The sequence below is a fragment of the Gossypium raimondii genome, chromosome 3, assembly GCF_025698545.1.
Source record: "Gossypium raimondii isolate GPD5lz chromosome 3, ASM2569854v1, whole genome shotgun sequence".
NCBI classification, from domain to species: Eukaryota; Viridiplantae; Streptophyta; class Magnoliopsida; order Malvales; family Malvaceae; genus Gossypium; species Gossypium raimondii.
In genome coordinates, this window is record NC_068567.1 from 8626047 (window position 1) to 8649153 (window position 23107).

Sequence of the window (23107 nt, forward strand, 5' to 3'; positions counted from 1 at the left end):
TTTTACAAAGACCCATTTGTCTTTTACATTTTAAATAAAATCAATAAAAAATCACAAATGATGAGATTTAAACCCATGCTATCAACATACATAAAACCTACCACAAAAGCTCATTTTGATTATTTTGTACATTTTAATACTATGACACTAAAGTTTTCACCCACATTGTTAGTATATTGATAATGCATTTGAGTGAGTTTGTGTCACAAGACAACGAAATATCATGTTTTTATAATTAAATTTTTACACTGAATTTTCTTTCACCAACATGATAATATTTTAACGTGTTATAGAAAATTAAAAATATCATTATAAACATTAAAGTGCATTTACTATTCTTAATATGATATATTATTTAAATTTTTTACTCATGATTTAAATTACTTTTTTTATTTCACACAAATTGCATATATGTTGTTATTATTATTAGTTACAAATTATCGTATTTTATTCATTATATGTTATTTTAAGTATTTTCATTTTAAATGGTTAGTTTCACATACATACGCGTGTAATAAAATTTCAAGTGCGTAATAAATCTTTAAATAAACTAACATTTTATTTGAAATAAAGAATTTAAATAGATACAAATAATAATTTATTTTGATATAGTAAAAGTATAAGAAATCAATTTAGCTAGAATAATCGAAAAAACTAATATTAAAAAATTATAACATCATTATTAATTAGATTTACATGTTGAATCTAGAGTTGTTCATGGATCAGGTCGGATTGGGTTTGGGTCCTAATAAAATTATAGGTCCGATTGATAGGCTCGAGCTTGGCTCAACCTGAAAAACAGGCTTAAATTTTTGCTCAAGCCTGACTCAGATAAAAATGCTAAAATTCGGGCCTAGCCCGCTCATATTAAAATTCTTTATTTTATTTTTTATATAATTTTTTAAATATAATTCATAAAAAAACTAAAAACATTAAAATAAATGTTTCCTGACAAATTGAAAATAAACTAAAAAAAGTCTATATACTTAAATAACACTAAGATAAGTGCAAGTTAACAAACAAATATCTCTAAAATAGTCGCAAAATTAATAATAAAACAAGAGTTATACAATATCCAAATGATATCAACAAAATAGGAGCTACATAATAGTAAAATGATAGCAAAAAATGAAAAACAATAAGAAAACAGTGGAAAAACATCAATATTTTTTTCAAATTTAGGCTGGGCCAAAAAACCTTACATGAGCTTCAATCTATTTTTTAAACGAGCCTTATTTTTTTTATCCAAATCCATCTTTCGGCCTTATGTTTTTACCTAAATTCTCTTATTTTTTTGAACAGGCCTTCGGGTCAGGCCATGGACAAGTCTAGTTGAATCCATAAATAAAGTAAACCATATTTGATATGGAGAGGGACTAAATTCATAAATGTACTCAAGTACTAGGGTTGATTCTACAACTAGACCTTTTACTATTTGACGTGTCGCATTGGGTAAAAATAAAAAGTAAAAACCATGAAATTTGAGCAAATAGAGCGGCGAGTTAACCGCTGTAATTCATCCCGTTTCGACAGGTTGAACCCCAAACACTTTTTAAGATCTCCGTCCGTCCATAACGGAACTTCAACGTCTTTTTTGCAACCGATTCTCTTCTTTTTGAACTAAAACCTGAAAAATCACTTAAAAAAAAAGCACACACACGAGAATTAAAATTACTTAACAAAAAAAATTCTTTAAAAAAAAAAAGGAGAATCGGACCGCCGGTGTGATACGTCGCTCCGGCGAAAGGTACTTTTTCAGTGCCTTTGATTTGCTTTTCCTTTCGAATTCTGCTTTCAAGTAATGATTCTTTTCTTTTATCTAAATTCTTGATCGATTTACGTAATCGAATCCAAATTTTGGATACTTTAAAGGCTAAATTGTTTGTTACAATGATTTCAAAATTCCTGCTTATTGAAATTGATGTTAATCGTTACTAAATATATATTTCAAGATTAGATTGTTTGTGTGATGTTGTTCGAACTGACTAAGTAATGTTTTTAAGAATCAATTTAATGGTTTTGATGAAGATTACTTGTGGATTTTCTCTACTATTGTTTATTTTTCATACGATTTCAACATTACGTGCGTGCTATAGTGTCATTTTTCTCATTTTTCCGTCTTTGTAAGACTGTATGGTTGAATAAAACATATTTTCAGTAATAAATATACCTTCGTTTCGATCTATGTTATCCAATACTTATGTTTGACACATATTCTATGATGCTTATTGGATATGATCTCTCAAATATCTATATTTGACAGGTAGTCATATTCGATAGTCATCTCAAATCCGGATAATATAAGAGATACTCCATTCCAGGTGCATAAATTTCATTGTATTTTCTCTGCGAATTTACGCTTCTCATTTTTATAAAGTAATTAGTCCAAGACTCTTGCCTTAAACAAATATCGACTCTTTTTTGCAACTTAAATGAATAATTACTCTTCTTGAAAGAATATTGAGAATTGTTCAAATTATGTACTGCTAACTTCTATAATTCTCTTCACTAAGCTCTGCAGAACTTGATGAAGTGGATCGAGATATTAAAAGATGCATGTGAGATAATGAAACATCGATATTGCTGTAGGATGTGGTTGGTACCTATGAAAGTGTGATAGGCAGTGATCCTAGCACTCTGATTTCCAATCTCTTTTAGTCTATGCAGTTTAATGGTGGGTTATGCTCTTAAACTTGAAGGAATAAGTGGAAAGTGGTGAGTAGAATCGGATAAAATGAACGTCACTGGTGGTTTTATATCAGATGAACGCCGGGAGATTGTCCAATCTGCTTCAGGGAGTGACATTTCTTCAAAATCTCCAAGGTCAACACAGGTCCATGGCAAAGGAAGTCCCGTTAACCATGATAGGCAGTCACGTTCCCCAATAGATGGTCGTCCTAAGAAAGGTAACTAATATCATCCCAAAACAGTTATTAGGCAATAGTGAAATGAGCAGTAAGGAATCCCGATCAAGTTAATGTTAAAGCTTATGCCATTTAGCATACATAGTGCCAAATCTTTACTGCTGTTTATATGATGGAGACTCTCCTTGTACATCATAATTCTATGCCAATTCTGAAAATGATAACAGCATGTTCCTTTCTTCCAAAGTCAATAACATGTTTGAAACCTAATCCTGTAAACATTTGTGATAACAGAAAATGATTCTGGCTTGTTATCTTATAACATTTGTTTAGTTTGTTATTGATCTTGTTCAACAATTTCATTCTGAAGGTGGTTGTGGTGGTAAAGGAACTTGGGGAGGGTTACTCGATACTGATTCCAGTTATGCTCTTGACCCAAATGACCCAAACTACGATAGCAGTGAGGTTGTTAGTCCACATATGTTCCTTCTACTTTCTCTGGATTTTTGTTCTTGTTCGATCTTTTTGTTATTTCAAATTACTAGAGAATGATTAAGACCTATTTCGGGATTCCAATTTCAGTTTGATTGGAAAAAATGAAGAAAAATATGCTCGATGCAGGAATATGGACATCCAAATGCAAGAAAATCAGCACCTGATTTTGATGCGTTTAAAAAGAAGGCGACAATAATAGTGGAGGAATACTTTGCTACTGATGATGTTGACTCAGCTACCAATGAATTAAAAGAACTTGCAATGCCCAGCTACAACTATTACTTTGTAAAAAAGCTGGTCTCTATGGCTATGGATAGGCATGACCATGAAAAAGAAATGGCTGCTGTTCTATTATCTGCACTCTATGCTGATGTAATTGATGCCCCACAGGTTTACAGAGGCTTTAGTAAACTGGTGGAATCTGCAGATGATCTGATTGTAGATATACCGGATACAGTTGATATTCTTGCATTGTTTATAGCTCGAGCTGTGGTTGATGACATACTCCCTCCTGCATTCCTTAAAAAACAAATAGCACTCTTACCTAATGATTCAAAGGGGGTGGAAGTCTTGGAAAGAGCTGAGAAAGGGTATCTAGCAGCTCCTATGCATGCAGAAATTATTGAGCGTCGCTGGAGGGTTAGCAAGAAAACAGTTGAGGATGTAAAGGCAAGGATAAACAACTTGTTGATAGAGTATGTAACGAGTGGTGACAAGAAAGAGGCTTATAGATGCATCAAGGATTTGAAAGTTCCTTTCTTCCACCATGAAATAGTTAAACGAGCACTTGTTATGGCAATGGAAAGGCGACAAGCTGAAGATAGACTACTGGATCTACTCAAGGAAGTAGCTGAAGAAGGTCTGATAAACTCAAGTCAAATTACAAAGGGATTTGATAGGATGATTGACACAATTGAGGATTTGTCCCTTGACATACCAAATGCACAGAGGATACTGAAGTCTTTGATTTCTAAGGCTACATCTGATGGATGGTTGTGTGCTTCATCTTTAAGGTCTTTATCATTGGAGCCCAGAAAAAAATTATTGGAAGACAATTTTACTAGAACTTTCAAGTTGAAGTCTCAATCAATTGTTCAAGAATATTTTTTGACTGGTGATATCTCGGAGGTTTTTAGTTGTCTAGAAGCAGAGAATAGAACTTCCTCAGGTGAACTGAATGCTATCTTTATTAAAAGGTTGATAACTTTAGCAATGGATCGGAAGAACAGGGAGAAAGAAATGGCTTCTGTTTTGCTATCATCATTATGTTTTCCTGCAGATGATGTAGTAAATGGGTTTGTGATGTTGATAGAATCTGCCGATGACACTGCTCTAGATAATCCAGTTGTTGTTGAGGATCTTGCTATGTTTTTGGCTAGAGCAGTGGTAGATGAAGTTTTAGCCCCACAACACCTAGAAGAGGTCGGTAGCCAATTTCTGGGGACGGACTCTATTGGGGGCAAAGTGCTTCAAATGGCAAAGTCATTGCTAAAGGCTCGACTTTCAGGAGAGCGCATCTTGAGGTGTTGGGGTGGTGGTGGTAGCAGTAGGCCGGGATGGGCTGTTGAAGATGTGAAACACAAAATAGGAAAGCTGTTAGAGGAATATGAATCCGGAGGAGACATTAGGGAAGCTTATCGATGCATAAAGGAGTTAGGCATGCCATTCTTCCACCACGAGGTTGTAAAGAAAGCAATGGTGATGGTTATGGAGAAAAAGAATGATAGACTTTGGGGTTTGCTTGCACATTGTTTTGGCTCAGGGCTCATAACCATGAACCAGATGACAAAGGGTTTCTCAAGGGTAGAAGAATCACTTGATGACTTGGCTCTTGATGTGCCTGATGCCCGAAAACAGTTTCTAGCATATGTTGAAAAAGCAAAGACTACCGGATGGTTGGATTCATCATTTCATTATGGCAATTCCATAAACGGTAAAGAGAATGGGGCCTGCCAATAATAACGAGTAAGTTTTCTCATCCTTTGCTGTACCCCATTTTATATAACATTGATATATAAAATGGTTATGATGTTGGGATTTGAATCCCAGATTCCACGTCTTGAAGGTGTTTGCATGAGTCATAGGTTGAATGCAAATTTTGATTCTAATTTATTAATCCCGATCATTCCACTCTTATCAGAGCTGACATGGTCAATTGTTTTTACTCTTAAAATTAATCACTCGTAGGTTTACAGGGAAGTTGAGTTCCTTCTAGCTGTGCCCTGGTATTGCAGAGAATAAGTTAAGAATTGACTTAAATTTAAACATTTGCCTGACACACACTGCATTATTGTTGAAGTCAGCATTTTTTTTTTTTTTTGCCATTACAGCTTCTGTAGTTATGTTCCTGGTACTTCAGTTTCTGCTCAACTCCAAGACCCAACATGTCAAATTCCACCAAATGAATGTTGGAGATTGTTATCACATTCAGAATCCCATTTTTGTTGCATTGCATTGAAAGAGCTGACCTTCGGGAATCTGCTCATTTTCAGTGCAAAAATAACTCTAGAACTTGGACTTGCTACTCTGGAACAGTTTCTTTATTTTTGTTTTTGGGTTGTCCTATAATTTGTTAATCTTATTTATTTAGGTAGATCAATTTTTATGTTATTTCATTTTGTTTAGCAAGATCTGACTTGATTTGTACGGCAAACTATAATTTTATTATTTGATTTCTTTTACAATAATTTGCTTAACTCCAGTCTAACTCATAATACGTGCTTCAAATTTTATCCATGTTTACCTATATTTGTGAAGAATTTATTTAAATTTGTGTTAAGTTCACCCATATTATTATTTTTTAATTTTTACAAAAAAAATATGCTATTTATAATTTAGTATTTAATAATTTAATATATTTTATTAATTTTTTAAAATTTTAAATATAGATAATTTAACATATTTTTAATGATTTTATTATAATTTTACATGACTAGAGAACAAGTTGGATTTGAGCTCAGGATTTGAATGTCAAGCAAAAATTTAACCTCAACTTTAAATAATTATTTTTATCTAATATTTTTTTCTAAACTCTCTTAAATGATAGGATTTTTATTTAAATAATTGTAAATAGAGGTGCTCATGGGCCGGCTGGCCCGGCTCGGCCCGACGGTCAGCCCAAAATATGGGTTTGGGCAAAAAAATGAGGCCCGTTTAGAAAATGGGCCGGGCCTTGGGCACCACTTTTTTGGCCCGGACTTGGCTTGACCCGACCCGAATATAATAATTTTTTATTTTTTATTTTTTTATTTTAAAAATATTTTTTTTATTTTTTTTATTTTAAAAATATTTTTAAAATACTTTATTTTTTATTAAAAAAATTAGTGTTTATTAAAAAAATAGGTTGGGCCAGGCCGAGCTCGGGCCTAGGAATTTTTTCCCAGGCCAAGCCAGGACAAAATTTTAGGCCCAAATTTTCGGGCCGGGTCGGGCCCCAGGCATAGGACATGGACTAAAAAAATTTTGAGCCCGGTCCGGCCCGGCCCATGAGCACCTCTAATTGTAAAGAGGTTTTTTTTCTTTTCTTTTTCCCTTTGGAAGCTTAAACCATATTATGAGTTTTATTTTATTTGAAACATTCACGTTATCTTTATGTTGGAATTGGTTTTATATTTTGTTTATCTTAAAAGTGGAAAAAGTATGAACAAAATTTATTTGGTTGCACAAATTAATTAATTAGTAGAATGATCTTAGATTAGTCCTAACTAGTTACCCTAATCCCTATAGCTAATTAAATTGGAAATACTTGTATAAAGGGAAGAGAGGAAGTAATGAATGGTTGAGATATCCCCACAGTCCACTTTAAAGCATTAATTGAGTAATTAATTATTAACATATTGAAGCAAAGTCATTTTAAACAATTATTCATTACTTCCAACATCATTTAGGGATTTAAATAACCAAGCATCCGGTCTAATGCTTACCATAATTACCTATAATAATATTAAAATTGCACTTTAGCCTCTTTAAAAATGATAAAATTTAATTTAATCATTTAAAATTATAAAAATATAGCCTATTAAAATAATAAAATATATAATTTAATTCTGATCCTCCAAAAAATTTCTGACTTCATCCTGAGTAATCTACCATAAGTGCTGTTTCTCATTGGATAGTATTGAAATGGAAACATTTTGAGGAGAAGTGTTATTTTCTTCATCATAAAATATATTGTATTCTTCGAAATCTAGTTGGATTTTGGTGGGATTTCTTTCTTTTTTAGTTGCTTTCTGCTGCTTCTAGGAATGGGGAGATGTTGTTAGTGGGAAATTTTCAGATTAAATTTACAATTTTAACAGATAAGTTATTTTACTTCTTTGTTTAAGGATTTCTCAATTACTTATAAAATAAATTTAATTTTTCTCAAAAATTATTTTTGAAAGAATGGACGGTAAAATCCATTTTATAGTATCATAAAAAAAGTAACTTATAATAAACCTAAATAAAATAAAAGATGACATTTGATTGCAACTACTAAAATTTCAAGCATTCAATCCTCTAGTGACAATTTCATTAATTTTTTTCTGAATGATGAAATAAAATCATTATATAATAGATTGTTTTGATATAAATTTTTAAATATGTTTTAGTCATTATTTTAATTAACCCATTAAATAATTTATTGTTCTAAAATTAACCTAACATATACAATTTTTTTTTGAAAATTTAAAAAAAGTTAAGATGATTTATTAGAAATAATTCATACATTCTAAACTTTTGCTCAATTTATTAATTAATTAAATGTTTTTAATTGTTGAAAGTTTGCAATTTTTAAAGATTTTGTAGTTTATCATTTTGATATTATAGGCGATTATATATGTTTTTTTTATACAATATTTAGAATTATCTATAGTCCCTCCCCAACCCTTAAATAAGAGAATAATGCATTTTAGCGTACTTCAACCCATATCCTCCTGCACTGACAACAATATCGATGTGAATCGAATTAAGACTTCATCAACAAATAACCTTTGTGTCACACATTTAATTTCCTTTCACATTTTAATGATTCTATGGTGAAATTCAACCACCATTCATTTAAATTTCTTTTGACACAAATACTTTTTCACAAGTTAAGGAAATAAAAAAACACAATTAGGGTCTCAAACAATTAGATTTTGACTTTAGTAATTTAGTAAATGTGATTTTTACTACGTCATAAGGTAGTCAATATCATATTGGTGGATGTATTGTTTTTCTACTGATATTGGTATGTACAAGTATCGATCTATTTCGATGTATTGTTTTAGATTTATCTCTATTTTTGTAAAACATTTAATATATGCATATAAAAGTATTTACAAATATCAAATAATAAAATTAAATAAATCTAGAATATAAAATACTCATAAAAATAAAATTTAGGTTGAAGTTGTAATATATGTATATAAATGTTTTATTTTATTATTTTATTTTGATCACATCTTTCTTATATTTGAATTTGGATTTGACAGATTACTTGTGCATAAAATAATTTAAATATATATTTTCATTACTCTAAATATTGAGGGTTTTTTATCAAAATAATATAAAAATTTTAATTACGAAAATGGTTTGGGTTGTAAGCTATTTACGGAAATGAAATGTTTTCTATAGTATTTTGAGTATCATCAATGTGTCGAATGGCATCATCCTAAAATTTTCCAAATTAACAAATAATCATTCTGTTGAAAATATATATATTTTTAACTAATGCGCCCAATGTTTCAGACATTATGATCATGATGTAATTAAGTTTTAAATAATTTGTATAAATATAAATCATAAGTTTATGAATACTTATTGTAAATAAGTAAATAAATTAAATTAAATAGATAACCTTGAAAATTTGCAGTATTACAAACCTAAACTTATATCCATAATCAATTTACTCATTATATTACACGATATTTAAAATATTTTTATTAAAACAAAAATAAATTAGTACATTAATATGATTGAAGCAAAATAAATTTATTAATAAATCTAAAGCTTAATATTCTAATCCACTTATGCAGATTTCAATGTAATTGTGTGGATAATAAAAATAACATATAATAATTAGATATAAAATACGAATGATATGAAAAATCAAATAAAATACGAATTATATGATAATAAAATTTGTCACCAATAATACTGTAGCAATTGTTACTCATATTTGTGTCAATATCTTACTTTATATATACCAGATTTTATGTTACCCACAATTTTAAGTTAACGAAAATAATATATTCATAAATATGTATTAATAAATGATTATCAGTGGAGCGGCAAAAGGTTTTTTATATGAATTTATTGGTTTTCTGTTTGATTCTCAAATAATATTTTTCATTTTTTATTCAAAATTATGTAAATATATGAAAATACTATTATAATAATATTAATTACCCTTTAAAGTGAGGGTATCTTAGTAATTTTATAGTTGAGTTAATATCGAGTGACTCGTGAAACCAACTCAGTCAACCATTTTATATATAATGTCTAGATATATGATAAAGATGTAATTTGAAATATTATAGGGACTGTTATGACAATTTATTTTCAGGTTTGGTCTTTTAGGCAATTTCATTTAATTTATGTTAATTTTTTTTATTAATCTCATTATAGTTTTGATGGTATCTACTCTTTTTGACACAAGTGTTAGAATTTCCATAGATGCGCTTCAACACACTCGAATCCACGTCCATAGGACAATACCTATGTCAATGGAGCTAATACTCAATCGATTTCGTTTCATTATATTAATTAAATTAAGTAATTAAATAGAAATTTAGAAAAAAAAAAAAAGAAGAAAGAAATAGGTTTCCATAAATAGTTATAGAGATATTTTTAGTGAAGCCATATCTACAGCAATATAAAAGCATCAAATGAATTACTGGGGTGTGAAAGTTAAAAGGGTTTTTTTCCCCTTTAAGAAACGTAAATCAAAGCTGAATTTTGCCGTTAATTAACCGCCATGTCAATGCGCAGACGAACCTTGCTGAAGGTCATTGTTCTCGGTGATAGCGGGTACGATCCTTGTTTATTTTAATTTCAATTCCTATGGCTTCATTCAAATGAAAAATTTACGAATTTTTGTAAATTCGTTAAATGTTAGTAAATTTGATTGCTTTTTGTGTCAATGTCAGAGTGGGAAAGACGTCGTTGATGAATCAGTATCCTTTCATCCGTATTTGAATTTTATTTTTTTTAAATTTTTGTGTAAATTTTTTAAGAGGTTGTTAATTTTTATCTAAATGCCAATGCGGCTTTGATTTAATGGCTAGCTTGAGAGTTTAGAAACTTTGATATTGCATATTCGAATTCCAGCTGCGTAATGCATGGGTGAGTTAGTTTGTGCAAGTCCCACCTGTGCAAACCATGCAAGGGTGAATTAGTTTGTTGATATGGTTATTAAGTTCAATGTCTAAAATGATGATTAATTCTGATGGTAATTGTTGATATAATCGTAAATTGAAAATCATTTGAATATTTTTTTTTATTCACTTAGTTTACAATGTTTTCAAGATTAACTCGTTGAATTTAGATATGTTCATATGAAGTTTACTCAACAATATAAAGCAACTATTGGTGCTGATTTTGTCACTAAAGAACTCCAGATTGACGACCGGGATGTCACTCTTCAAGTAGAGTTTTTTCTTCTTATCTGGGTGCTTTTATGTTGTTTATAGCTCAAATCTGAAGATGTTTTTTCTTTTGCATTGGTTAGATATGGGACACTGCAGGGCAGGAAAGGTTTCAAAGTCTTGGAGTTGCCTTCTATAGAGGTGCAGATTGTTGTGTGCTAGTTTATGATGTTAATGTGATGAAATCATTTGACAGCCTTGACAATTGGCATGAGGAGTTCCTTAAACAGGTTTCATTTTTTCCCTTCCTCTGTTCTTTCATTTCACTTTAAGCTGTTTGTTTTTATGCCTCTATAGCATCCACGTAGTTATAAACATGTCAAGAACAAGCAATGTATTAGGCCTTTTTTGGCTTGTACTGCTTTTAGTACCGCTGCCATGATAAATCTTTAAGCTTGTGCTAAGGCATGGCTTGTGAATATACTAAAAGATTGAAGCCACTCTAGTGAAATTTTCCAATGAAAATTTTGTAGGACATAAATTCTTTATGAGAAACAGTGGTTAATTACCTGAAGCACACCTTACATGAGGAAAACTTTCTTGCAAGATGGTCTTTTGTTGATTGACCTTGATCAGAGGCTTTTTCGTTTTCTTTAACTACTAATGGTTCCATCTGCACACCCTAAACTGCATATTAATTTCTATATGAAAGTGATTAGCATGCTGATATGGTTTCTATATCTGGTTTCATGCCAGGCAAATCCTACTGACCCCAGGACATTTCCTTTTATATTGCTTGGAAACAAGATAGATGTAGATGGCGGTAATACTCGAGTGGTAAGGATGTCTAGTTTCTATACTTGCTAATTTTCTTTTATCCTCACCTTACCTCAGCTTAATAAGTGGTGTCTTGAGCCATGTAGGTCTCTGAGAAGAAAGCAAAAGACTGGTGCGCTTCAAAAGAAAACATACCTTACTTTGAAACATCAGCAAAAGAAGATATCAACGTTGATGCTGCATTCCATTGTATTGCCAAAACTGCTCTCGCGAATGAGCGCGAGCAGGACATGTAAGTTCATCTATCTTGAGGTATATTCCCTTTGTTTTTTTAAGTGAATTTTGGCATGTCCAACTTGGTGTTATTGCCCCAGGAAGCAGTATGGTTTCATCAAACAATGGAGATTCGGATATGATCATTATCTTGTCTTGCATTTTTCACTGCACAGCCGTGATCTTTAGCGTATGCCTTTGGGACATTATATAGTTAAAAGTTGGGGAAAAAGGACGATATTTCTGAGTATTGATATCACATTTGTGTATGAATTTGCAGATATTTTCAGGGCATCCCAGATGCTGTCAGTGAGACTGAGCAAAGAGGTGGCTGTGCATGCTGATTACGAGCCAAACTCGTCATTTTATTTTTTGTTGCTCAATGCATCCATATTTGCTGGTTCCTATGATTCTTATCCATTATATATACATACATTTGTATTCTAAAATCCCTTTATTGAAGCATTATGTGATACCATTGTTTTTGTTAGAGATGAAAGTATAAGAACTAAAATTTTGTACAACCCCAGGTGATTTTGCTTTTAGTTTTTTATTAGGGTCATATATTCAAATTTTAGTATATGGTTAAGCTTTCATTCAAGAAATGATGATTGTTCATGTTTTCATTGGACTTTAATATATTCTTGAAAGCATAAATTCCTAAGTTTTGCTGATATTTTGGTAAATGAAAGTTGTTTTTCGACATTTTTACTAGCCCCCTGGTTTCAAGTTCAAATCTTAGCATGTGCAGTTGAGGAAGAATATGAGCAAGATCAGCTTAGCTAAACCATATATATTAGGAACCTATCCCAGCAAATAAACATCAAGAAAACACCGGTATAAACCGAGGAACTCTTTAAAGATTCAGGAACCATCGATGTTTACCACATTCACATTGTCGATCTTTTTCATGCACAAAGCTAACTTTGTTCTGGTTTATTCAGCCGAAACTTCCAAAGCTTTGTGAATGGAAGGATAACTTGCACAAGAAGGCATGTTAGGAGGGGGAGTACGAATGCTTGTTTCCGGATTGCTGCCATTCTTCACTATCAGAACAGTGTTCATTCCCCAAATCAAATGTCTACCTTCCTGGCAGTGCATTGCCCACACTCCTGCTCACAAGTTCGAACAAAATTCGGGTTTTATAGCACCAGCATATGGCTATATATAACATGTTTAGAGTCTGCAATAAAAATGGAAAAGGTACACACACAGAGGCAAAATTATAGAAAGTTACCAGGATTGTTAGCTTTAAATCTGATCGTCAGCCATCCTTTCACAGGGAGTGAAGCAGTGCTGAGGTAAGGTGGATCAACTAGATTATAGGTTTCCGTATCTCTTGTACTGTTGAAATTCCCATAACCCTCTCCGAGTACGTAAAATTTATGCCCGTGTATATACATAGAATGCTCATCCGATGCGTTCAACAGATTTGTTGACTGAAACACTATCTCAACCTCTTCACCGTATTCCAAAACTTTCACCTTCGTCCCCTTCAATGGATGCGTACTATCATCTCTCAAATCGGCGACAAAGTCGAAGTAATAGGGAGGCTCATCCGGAAAATCCAAGGTATAGAATCCACTCAAGTTCCTACGATGAAAAATCTATGATATTGGAACCATCTCCAGTGACATTATATCAAATATATTTCTACAAGGGAAAGCCATAAGTGCTCTGCTGAATCCTTGAACCCCGACATCTGCAAGGCCTTCCCTCATTCACCAATTACGGTCTCTTTTGTACCAAAAGAAAACGCGAGAAACTATAAAGGAGGTGAATTTTTACCTGTAATAAGCTTGAAGCACATCTGTTGAGGGGTTCACCCAGCTTATATTGTTTAAGCTTGAAAGAAGAGTATAGTCCATATACGCAGAAAAGTTGTGAACAATTTTATCCATGGAAGCTGTTATGTACATTTGGGTAGTTACGTTTCTCGGAACATCTATAGGATGTTCTTTGCTTGCCAAGCTTTTCAGACGCTTCCTGAATTGTGTTGCAGAATCATAGTCGGTATACGAAGGAAGTTTTTCAGGAAAGAAAGGAGATGACAGTCGGTCGTATTTCCCTCTATACTCAAGAATCGCAGAAGCATTTGTTTTATCATATCCGGTAAAAAACAGATTATCGGTGTAATATTGTCGACCGGCCATGTAATAACGACCAGGAGATCGATTTGTTTTGACTAAAACATCCATTGTCTGACCATTTGATAACATGACATAACTTGTAGTAAAAGGTTTCAGGTAGCTTCCATCGATTCCAACAACTATGAGATCATGTCCTGCTATTGCAAAGAAGAACTCTTCATTCATCAATGCATTGACTAAGCGAATCAAGTACGTCTTCCCGTAATCGACTTGCCATCGGTATGCCATCTCTGCAACACAAGATCAATATATAATCATGTATAAGATGTCACAATTATCCATTGATTTTTCTGCAATTGAAAGCTTAAACAGAAATTTGAGCTCAAAAGCTCTAAAATCATGAAAACTCTTAAGCCTATAGGAAATGATCCAACAATTATAGTTTAGGATACCTTTAGAACAAGCACAGAAATCTCCTGGCTGGCCATTTATGATATAAGCATCAGATACAGGGACATCTTTCCCAGTTCTCAGGATCTCTTTGATTACCTTGTTTACATCATAGGTAAACCAGGTCCCTGCATGCATTCATATATAAGTTTATTCATTCTCATATACACACATACATACACACCTAAATATGCAATTAAGCAAAGAAATTAAGGGTTACCGAGTATGAGGATTTGTTCTCCAGCAGGAGTGGGAAAAGGGTAGGAAAATCCATGAGGAGGGTAAATGACAATGGCACCATGAACAGTGTTTCTAGTCCAATCACTGTTAGCATGCCACCAGAGGGTTCCTTCTTCCTCAGAAAACACAACTTCATATGTGAAATTGTGGCCAGGTTCAATAGGGCATTGCGTGATGTATGCTGACCCATCTGACCATGGATTCCTTGGTTGCTTTACCCCATGCCTGCAAATGAAACCCCCAAAATATTATTGATATAAAATCTTGGTCTGTAACAGATATGTAAATGAACTAGAGAGAAAACTTTACCAGTGAACGGTGAGACCAGAATCCCCATGATTATGGACATTAACAAACACCGTATCACCTTTATGAACATAAATGGTGGGTCCTGGGAATTGGCCATTAACAACCAGCATACTCTTGGTCTTGCACAGCCTCGTGAAATTCTTCTCAGCCAGCTACAGTTCAGATCCAGAAGATCATCACAGTATATATTCATATACATATGCATTTATTGGAAACGAAAGATGGATCTAAAAGTTACTTACAACAAAATCATAATAGTGAACTTCAGCTTCAACTACCCAAATGATAATCCCAGCGAGAAACAAAAGTAATACAGGACATGCTGGCTCAACACCCATGGTTTCTTTCTTTGAAAGAGAAAACAGAGACTATTGTTCATATATACGTGTATTTCATGTGTGTGTATAAATATAGTATTTTGTTACTGTAAAACTATAAAAATATAAAAAAAAACATCGTGTGGTTATAATTTTATTAATTTGCAATCAATATATAATTTTATCATTAAAAGAAAATTTTCCTTTAAGATCCGGTCCTCCTCTCCCCCCCCCCCCCCCGGGCCCAACCTTGCTCCGCCACTGCACTGTACCATCTTTGTCAAAATTGCTTTTGTCAGAAAAACTACTTTTCAAACAATGCTAAATACAAATTTTTTAAAGTTAAAATGCTTTTCTTTTCTCCATTATTTATATAAAAAAAACACATTTTCATGGTACTAAATACTAATTTTTTTATTATAAATTTGTATGTGATGGATTTCAGTAATGCAATTCACATTAATAAAATTTTAATTTTTTCATTTAATTAAAATTTTATTTAAATATAATTATATTATACATATTTTATTATATTTGTGTTTTAAATATTTACACTACGTTTGGTTCGCTGTAATGGAATAGAGTTATAATGTAATAGAGTTGTAATGAAATAGAGCTGTAATCAGTAATTCAACTGCTTAGTTGAATGAAATAGAATAGAACTGTAATAATATTCTTGTGCTTGGTTGAATGGAATAATTTTATAATAGCATAAGGAAAAAAAAAAAACTAAATTGACCAGAGTACCCTTAGCGATTTTTTTAAGTAGATAATTATTGTTATTAAATTTTAATAGGATTATTATTAAAATAATTTAATCATATTTTAATATAATTATTATTAAATATAATTTAATAAATATAATATAATATTTAATAATATTTTAATATAAATTAATATATATAATAATATTTTAATATAATTATTTTTATATTAATTTATATTAAAATATTTTTTGTTTTATATTAAACTATATTAAAATATTTCAAATATTTTATTTTATATTTTCTAAGTCCAAATTTTAAAGGATTAATCTGGATTTTTTTTTTGTTATTCAATGTTGCATGGAATAGCCATTTTTTGGTGATACCAAAGAATAACTATTACGGGAAGACAAGTAATAAGAAAGTAATGGTCATTTCATTGAATGAGTATTACGTTCAACCAAATAAAGGAATGGTTTACCATTCAATGAATAAGGAGGTAATGTTATTCTATTCCCCCCAACGAAACATGCTGTTAGTTTTCACACACATAGGTGTGATAGAATTTTTTATTCATAATGTTATTGATTGAGTTGGTGTCACAAGTTAACTCGACATCAACTGCGATTGATGACATACCAAGATAAACAATTGTAGTGCATTTAGTATTCTTAATTTGATGTATTTATGTGTTTAAATTTTGTTTTACTCGCACTGTAATCTATTTTTTTCATTTTAATATAGTACATATTTCGTGTGTTATTATTAATTAGTTTCAAACCATACACTTAATAATTTATTATATATTGTTTTCAACACAACTCTATGTTCTAAGTATGTAGTTTCCACACGCATTTATGTGTGATAAAATTTCTAGTATAACCTTTTATATTTGAATTTATAATGACCATTTTTAATATTTAAAATATAGTTTATACATTGAAATTAAATTTTACAAATAATTAAGCTTAAACATATTCAAAATTATATGTTTTATATATATATATATATATATATATATATATATATATATATATCCAAATATTAATAATACATTACAACAATTTTTTATATTTTATTGAAATATTATAATGTTAGTGAATTTAAACATCATTTAAATCTATATTTTTTACTTTATAATATCATGTCAAAAATAAATATTTTATTTTTAAAAAATATTTTTTAACAACAATTTTGAACGGTTAAATGTTAAATTAAACTGTAATAGTCCGATTTCAGTGGTGTCGAAAACAGTGGTTTTGGAATCTTGTTCTCTGATGATCAAGTCAGTAAATATTATTAATTAATATTTATGAGTTAATTGTATTATTATATTCAATTTTGGTCTGACGAATTTGTTAATTGGATAGTTAGTTAAGGTACAAGTATTTTGACTCTAAAGTCAGTGGTGTTGGAAAATGAGATATCAAGACCTCGTTTATTAAATATTTACGGAGTTATTGTATAAGTTAATTGAATTACGGATAGGCAATTTCTTGAATTAGTGACTAATTAAGGTACAAGGATTAAATCGTAAAATAAAAAATGTTAAAGTTTGGTCCTTCAATTTGGTAAGATTTCAAGTTCGTTTATCATAATTTTTATATTTTGAGATCATGATAACTCAATTTAGATAACACAAGTATTATTTCTCAAAACTATTAAAGTTTCAAAATGTTGCCATTGATGATTTCGTGAAGTTCTTGATGTTATTTGGTTAGATTTGAAGCTTAGATATGAAAAAAAACTAATTTGTAAAGTGAAATTTGTTAATTTTAAACATAGGGACTAAAGTGTAAATATTTTGAAATTGATATAAAATTTTTATAAATATGGACAATAAACGGTCTTAGAAGAATATAATGGAAATTGTATAAAATGGAATTAAGTTGTCATATGCCTTGAATAGGATGTTATAATATAATTGAAACTAATAATTGGCAATGAATTATTATAACTCAAGATTTAAATCAATCAAGTTAATCGAGAAATAAAAGAAATTACGGATTAGTCCTTGACACCTTGTAGTTGTCGTTTTTAGGTAAGTTCATATGGTGTATTTATATTTTGATTCATCATGTATATTGTATTGTAAATGTTATATATATAATATATACTTTAGTAAACTTTGAATTTTTTACAATTTAGTACAAAAAGGTGAGAAATGATTAATTTGAAATGGAATAACATGAACTTACATAATGGAATTACCCCAATGAAACTTTGTAAATGTATCGTACACATGGTTACAGGTTGATCTCCAATGATTCTGAGATCCAACATTTTTTACAGACTCGAAGATACATGTGATGCAGGCTTAGCTCGGATGAGTAATCTGATGTCATTTCAAAGGTTTATCCAGACGGGTAACCTTAAATGTATATTTAACTCTGACCAAACTATTTGATGTGTCAATATAAAGGTTTAGCCCAGACGGCAACCTGACACGAATATATGTTAAGCTCAAACGAGCAACATATGTGGTTAATTACTGATGATTACCGAGATCCATCATTTGCTGCGAACTCGAAGATACATGTGACACAGGTTTAGCTCGAGTGAGTAACCTAATGTCATTTTATAGGTTTAGCCCGAACAGGTAATTTGACATGTATATTTACAGCTTTGGCTAAGCTATTTAATGTATCGATAAAAGGTTTAGCCCGGACGGGTAACTTGACACAAGTGGATATGTTTAACTCGGACGAGCACTAGATGTGATTAGAACCAGTGTATTTAAGTTCTTTTACGACGTTTCATTGGGTAACATTAATGATACAAAAATGTGGAAGTTGAACAATTTGAATTATGTCTATTGATCCTAAATAGTGAAATGGAGAAATTAAGGGCACGCATAGTAGTATATTTCCATATGATTGAATGATGGTTAAATTGAATATAGATGATATAAAACTTATGTTTTTAAATGAAATGTTATGTGATCAAGTATGAACCAAACTCACCTTGATGTTGTTGTTGTTGGATCTGGTGCCCTTAGTGTAGTATTTTCGTCTAAGTACATTTGTAATTTTTTTCCGAATAGATTGTTTAATAAAATTATTCATGAATTAAATTAATAACCTTTATATTGTTTTCCTCAAATGGTTTTTGCACGCAAAACAAAATAGAAACAAATATTGCTCATTGATTACTTAATGTTTAACTAATACTAAGTGATATTACGTGGTCGAATCGTGATACGAAAATACAACTTGTATTAGTAGACGAACCTAAACATGTTCTTAGTCTAATTGAAAATGAGCAAAAAGATTGAAAAACTAATATGTTGTCTATCATGTAACACCCCTAACCCATCTTCGTCGCCAGAATAGGGTTACAGAGTGTTACAGTACAAATTAGGAAATTTATCATCAAACAGAAACAAAAATATAAAATAAATAATAATATTCAATAGCTTAAAAATTAGGGTAAATTACACTTACGGACCTTAAATCGAGCTTACGAGGCCTTAAAAATGGTTTGGGAACAATCCGAGACTAATTTGAATCAAAACAGAAAAATATGCAAAATATTGAAAAATTTTGGAAACAGGGGTCACACGGCTGTGTGTCCAACCCGTGTGGAATAGCCTAGGTCGTGTCGCTTCACACATGGTCATGTGGCTTCCCCATACGCCCTTGTGGCCAGACCGTGTAACTAACTGTGACCGTGTGAAAAATCTTGCACCTAAAAATTTATAAGACACATGGTCGTGTGTCCAAGCCGTGTGTGTCACAAGACCGTATGGCCAAGCCATTTGGAATAGCCCAAGCCGTATGCACCTTAAAAAGCTTCTAAAAAAAGGCAAACTTTCATCCAACACTTAGGTTCCAAGCCAAATTAAAACCAATTGTTTCTATATGTTAAAAACACATGCCAAAACAATCAACCTAAATGTCTAACCAATGTGTCCTCATTGACACCACAGTTCAATTATCAATCTCAATTCACATGACACATCAACTAATTTGCATTCAAATTCATAAGTTCATATATAAAACTCATGTCAAACTTATAATTTCTTCTTAATCATTCACATTCATTCATACCATGATTCAAACACTTAAATAATGTTTATATCAAATGACCAAAACAATTTTATATGAACATATTCACACCAAGATTAAAGGTACATACACAATTAAGCTTATACCAAGTTTAAAACGTAACATTTGTAATAAGTATCCAAACATATACAAATACGCCTATTACATATACATTCAATGGTTCAAAACACTCATTGAGCACACACAAACATGCCAAATCAATCAACTTATAGGTTTTAACCAATATGTCATTCAAAGGCACATCAACTTAAAACAATTTACTTTCACTCCATAGCCTAAGCTTACTGCACTACAACCATAAACATTTCAATCATTTCAACCACACATATAAACATGTCTAAAACATACATTTACATGTCACTTAAAGTGACCAAAAGATACTTATTTACAAAGCTTTACAAGTCCACCCCAAAACATAATCGCCAAAAGATATGACCAAACCAAGTAAGCCAAGTAACATATTCATGACACCTATTACATATGAGTCTTATACATGCCATTTATAACCGTAGCCAAAATGTTCAAAAGTACCAAATGTTCGACGGATAGTGTGATAGGGCTCCAACAAGATTCCAACCGAATGAGCTTTCCATTGACCTACAAATTAGAGGAACAACAACTACGTAAGCATATAATGCTTAGTAAATTCCTATAAAGAAACTTAAACTTATTGTTCCTTAACATTAAACCATTCAATCATACTTATTAAATCACATAACACTTGCCTTTCCTAACACCAGAATTCCCATCATTATAGTATCTCTTTCCATGCATTATTAAAGCTCACCTTACCGTTCCGTACGGTCATCGTTATCCATAATTCATATATAAGCTTTTTCATTCCTTTACTTACCCGTTGAGCCGTATAGAATAACATCGGATACTCGGAAACACCTTTTCATGGAACCATAACCTTTTCAATAATGCTCACATGAGTTGTGAAATGGGCATACTCACACGAGCTGTGGGTTGAGACGTTAGCTACACAATGCTACTCACACGAGTTGTGGAGAATCAACAACAAATGCAAGACCTTAGCCATCAGTAGGACATTCAAGACTAGCATCCGAAACATATAATCTCTAGTGACATGTCATTTGTATCCTAAGCATTCTTTAGGTTCAAACAGGATTATAAACCATCGAGTATACAAGTCATCATATTATTACCGAATCAATTATTTTTAACATAACATTAACTATAAATTAATCTATCAATAATTGATAAGCATATATCTCATACGAACTTACCTCAATTACAACGGTTGTATTAACAAAGTCGAGAACTACTCTGAAACTGTCGTTTTTCCCCGATTCACGTCCAATTGATTCTTTTCTTGATCTAAATAGTAATTTAATTCAATTAAATATTTCAAACAATCTAAAATCATTAAATTTAATTTCTTATTCACTTTAATATGAAATTACAAAATTATCCCTAACATTTTAACTTTATACCATCTAGTCCTTAAACCCATGACATGAAAATTCATCATTTTTTTAACCAAAATATGCCAGCCTACTTTTCTCTATATTTATCTCAACCCATATTTTTACTCATTTCACCCAAATAACATTAACATTACCATTTATACAATTTAGTCTTTAACCCCTAAAATTCATTAAACAAATCATGTTTATTTAACCACCAAAATTAATTATCTAACACTTAACATCACAACACATCAAATTCATTCTTGCCAAGTCCCTTAACCTTTAATAGTTTTGCAAATTAACCCTCAGGCTAGGTAGATTAAGCTAAAACGAGCTCAAAACATAAAAATCCTTAAAAACAGAATTAAAAACACTTATATGCAAAGCTCCAATGTTGTTCCAACTTAAGCTAATAAAACGGTTTTCTTTCCCACAAAAATCGGTGGAGGAGTGTATCAAAGAAGATGAAACTATTTTAGTTATCTTTTATTATTATTACTAATTATTTATTTACCATTTTAGCGTTTAAAAATATCCAATTTTACTCAAATACCAAACCGCCAAATTCCACTAACTTGTACATATGGTATTATTACTATTTAAATCCCTTCATTAAAGATTCCACATCCATTTAACCCTTTAACAAAAGAGATCAATGTTTGCTCCTTTTTTAATTTAGTCTTTTTTAATTAATTAACCATTTAAACCTCAAATTTTATTAACGAAAATTTAATACGGTCTTAATATAACTCTATAAGCATTAAATAAACATTAAAATATTTATTCACTCATCAGAATTGTGGTCCCGAAACCGCAGTTTCTGACACCACTAAAATTGGATTGTTACATATCAAGTACAATTTGGGAGATGCCTTGTCTTCAGCATCAGAGTGGATGACTCCCAAAGGATAGAGACATAGATGTGACTGACTGGATTGACAGTACATCGGACAGGACTCCAACAGAATAGATCTTGAATTCATTTATAGATTTATTCACTTGTGACGTTCATAGGATGACATACCTAAATCATGAGTGGGTGGCAGACTATGTATGTATGACTCGTACACTTTGATGTAAGTAAAAGCTTGAGTTCAATTAGATAAGGAATTAAAAGCTGGTGCATTGGGTGTACGACTTCTATAGTATGTAAAGCCATTCACAACAGTATAATTCATAGCCCAAAACATGGGTAAATAATATCCTCTCATTGGCATTACATGGTTGATGAAAAGTAAACACGGTCACGGGTCGTCCATTTTTGTGATGGATGACTTGACCACTATTTGATAGTGATTAACTTTTCATGAAGGAAAACGTAATGGTTACCATGAGATAAAATAGGATCATATTGGGAGAACGAATTTTATCCCAAAGATCAAAGATATCCTATGAGGGTAACACACTTACGATAAGGTCATTGGACGAGCACTGAGTAGTTGCTTTCGTAATGGTATGTCATTGGGGAGAGCCTATAGTGGAATGACATCATGACTAAATGAGTTTATAACTAATAGGCGAAAAATTGAAACTTAATTATA

At 31.3% G+C, this 23107-nt stretch overlaps 3 protein-coding genes across 7 annotated transcripts; 2 read left to right on the plus strand and 1 right to left on the minus strand.

Moving 5' to 3' along the window:
• The first annotated feature begins 1580 nt into the window (after positions 1–1580).
• LOC105797012 (MA3 DOMAIN-CONTAINING TRANSLATION REGULATORY FACTOR 2) lies at positions 1581–6046 on the plus strand. Of its 4 annotated transcripts, XR_008194249.1 has the most exons (7): positions 1581–1747; positions 2264–2321; positions 2522–2906; positions 3235–3329; positions 3486–5324; positions 5547–5600; positions 5690–6046. XR_008194249.1 is itself a non-coding variant. In XM_012626920.2 (6 exons), the coding sequence occupies exons 3-5, from the start codon at positions 2735–2737 to the stop codon at positions 5316–5318; spliced, it is 2100 nt and encodes a 699-aa protein (XP_012482374.1). In that variant the 5' UTR covers positions 1581–1747; positions 2264–2321; positions 2522–2734; the 3' UTR covers positions 5319–5324; positions 5690–6046. The 4 variants fall into 4 exon arrangements, 3 of the variants coding, with proteins under 3 accessions (XP_012482374.1, XP_012482365.1, XP_052484047.1); XM_012626920.2 differs by lacking the exon at positions 5547–5600; XM_012626911.2 differs by lacking the exon at positions 5690–6046 and having other exon boundaries at positions 5547–5677.
• A 4172-nt stretch (positions 6047–10218) lies between these two features.
• LOC105797015 (ras-related protein Rab7) lies at positions 10219–12478 on the plus strand. Of its 2 annotated transcripts, XM_052628088.1 has the most exons (8): positions 10219–10349; positions 10469–10495; positions 10867–10966; positions 11050–11196; positions 11663–11743; positions 11830–11975; positions 12058–12146; positions 12237–12478. In XM_052628088.1, the coding sequence occupies exons 1-7, from the start codon at positions 10297–10299 to the stop codon at positions 12143–12145; spliced, it is 642 nt and encodes a 213-aa protein (XP_052484048.1). In that variant the 5' UTR covers positions 10219–10296; the 3' UTR covers position 12146; positions 12237–12478. The 2 variants fall into 2 exon arrangements, with proteins under 2 accessions (XP_052484048.1, XP_012482378.1); XM_012626924.2 differs by lacking the exon at positions 12058–12146.
• A 256-nt stretch (positions 12479–12734) lies between these two features.
• LOC105797013 (laccase-21) lies at positions 12735–15455 on the minus strand. Its single transcript, XM_012626922.2, has 7 exons — positions 15288–15455; positions 15046–15197; positions 14717–14961; positions 14499–14624; positions 13745–14336; positions 13194–13549; positions 12735–13068 (listed from the first exon to the last, which is right to left on the minus strand). Exons 1-7 carry the CDS (start codon positions 15381–15383, stop codon positions 12893–12895), a joined length of 1743 nt encoding a protein of 580 aa, XP_012482376.1. The 5' UTR covers positions 15384–15455; the 3' UTR covers positions 12735–12892.
• Positions 15456–23107: the final 7652 nt, after the last annotated feature.

What these genes read in the sequence shown, in the direction of transcription:
- LOC105797012 (XM_012626920.2), top strand. Translation starts at nt 2,735, where the DNA reads ATGAACGTCACTGGTGGTTTTATATCAGATGAACGCCGGGAGATTGTC. An exon ending in AGATGGTCGTCCTAAGAAAG is followed by an intron (nt 2,907 to 3,234) that starts GTAACTAATATC and finishes TTCATTCTGAAG; the next exon opens with GTGGTTGTGGTGGTAAAGGA. An exon ending in CAAACTACGATAGCAGTGAG is followed by an intron (nt 3,330 to 3,485) that starts GTTGTTAGTCCA and finishes TGCTCGATGCAG; the next exon opens with GAATATGGACATCCAAATGC.
- LOC105797013 (XM_012626922.2), bottom strand. Translation starts at nt 15,383, where the DNA reads ATGGGTGTTGAGCCAGCATGTCCTGTATTACTTTTGTTTCTCGCTGGG. An exon ending in AGAACAAATCCTCATACTCG is followed by an intron (nt 14,625 to 14,716) that starts GTAACCCTTAAT and finishes GAATGCATGCAG; the next exon opens with GGACCTGGTTTACCTATGAT. An exon ending in GTGCTTCAAGCTTATTACAG is followed by an intron (nt 13,550 to 13,744) that starts GTAAAAATTCAC and finishes TTTTCATCGTAG; the next exon opens with GAACTTGAGTGGATTCTATA.
- LOC105797015 (XM_052628088.1), top strand. Translation starts at nt 10,297, where the DNA reads ATGTCAATGCGCAGACGAACCTTGCTGAAGGTCATTGTTCTCGGTGAT. An exon ending in AAGACGTCGTTGATGAATCA is followed by an intron (nt 10,496 to 10,866) that starts GTATCCTTTCAT and finishes CGTTGAATTTAG; the next exon opens with ATATGTTCATATGAAGTTTA. An exon ending in ATGGCGGTAATACTCGAGTG is followed by an intron (nt 11,744 to 11,829) that starts GTAAGGATGTCT and finishes TGAGCCATGTAG; the next exon opens with GTCTCTGAGAAGAAAGCAAA.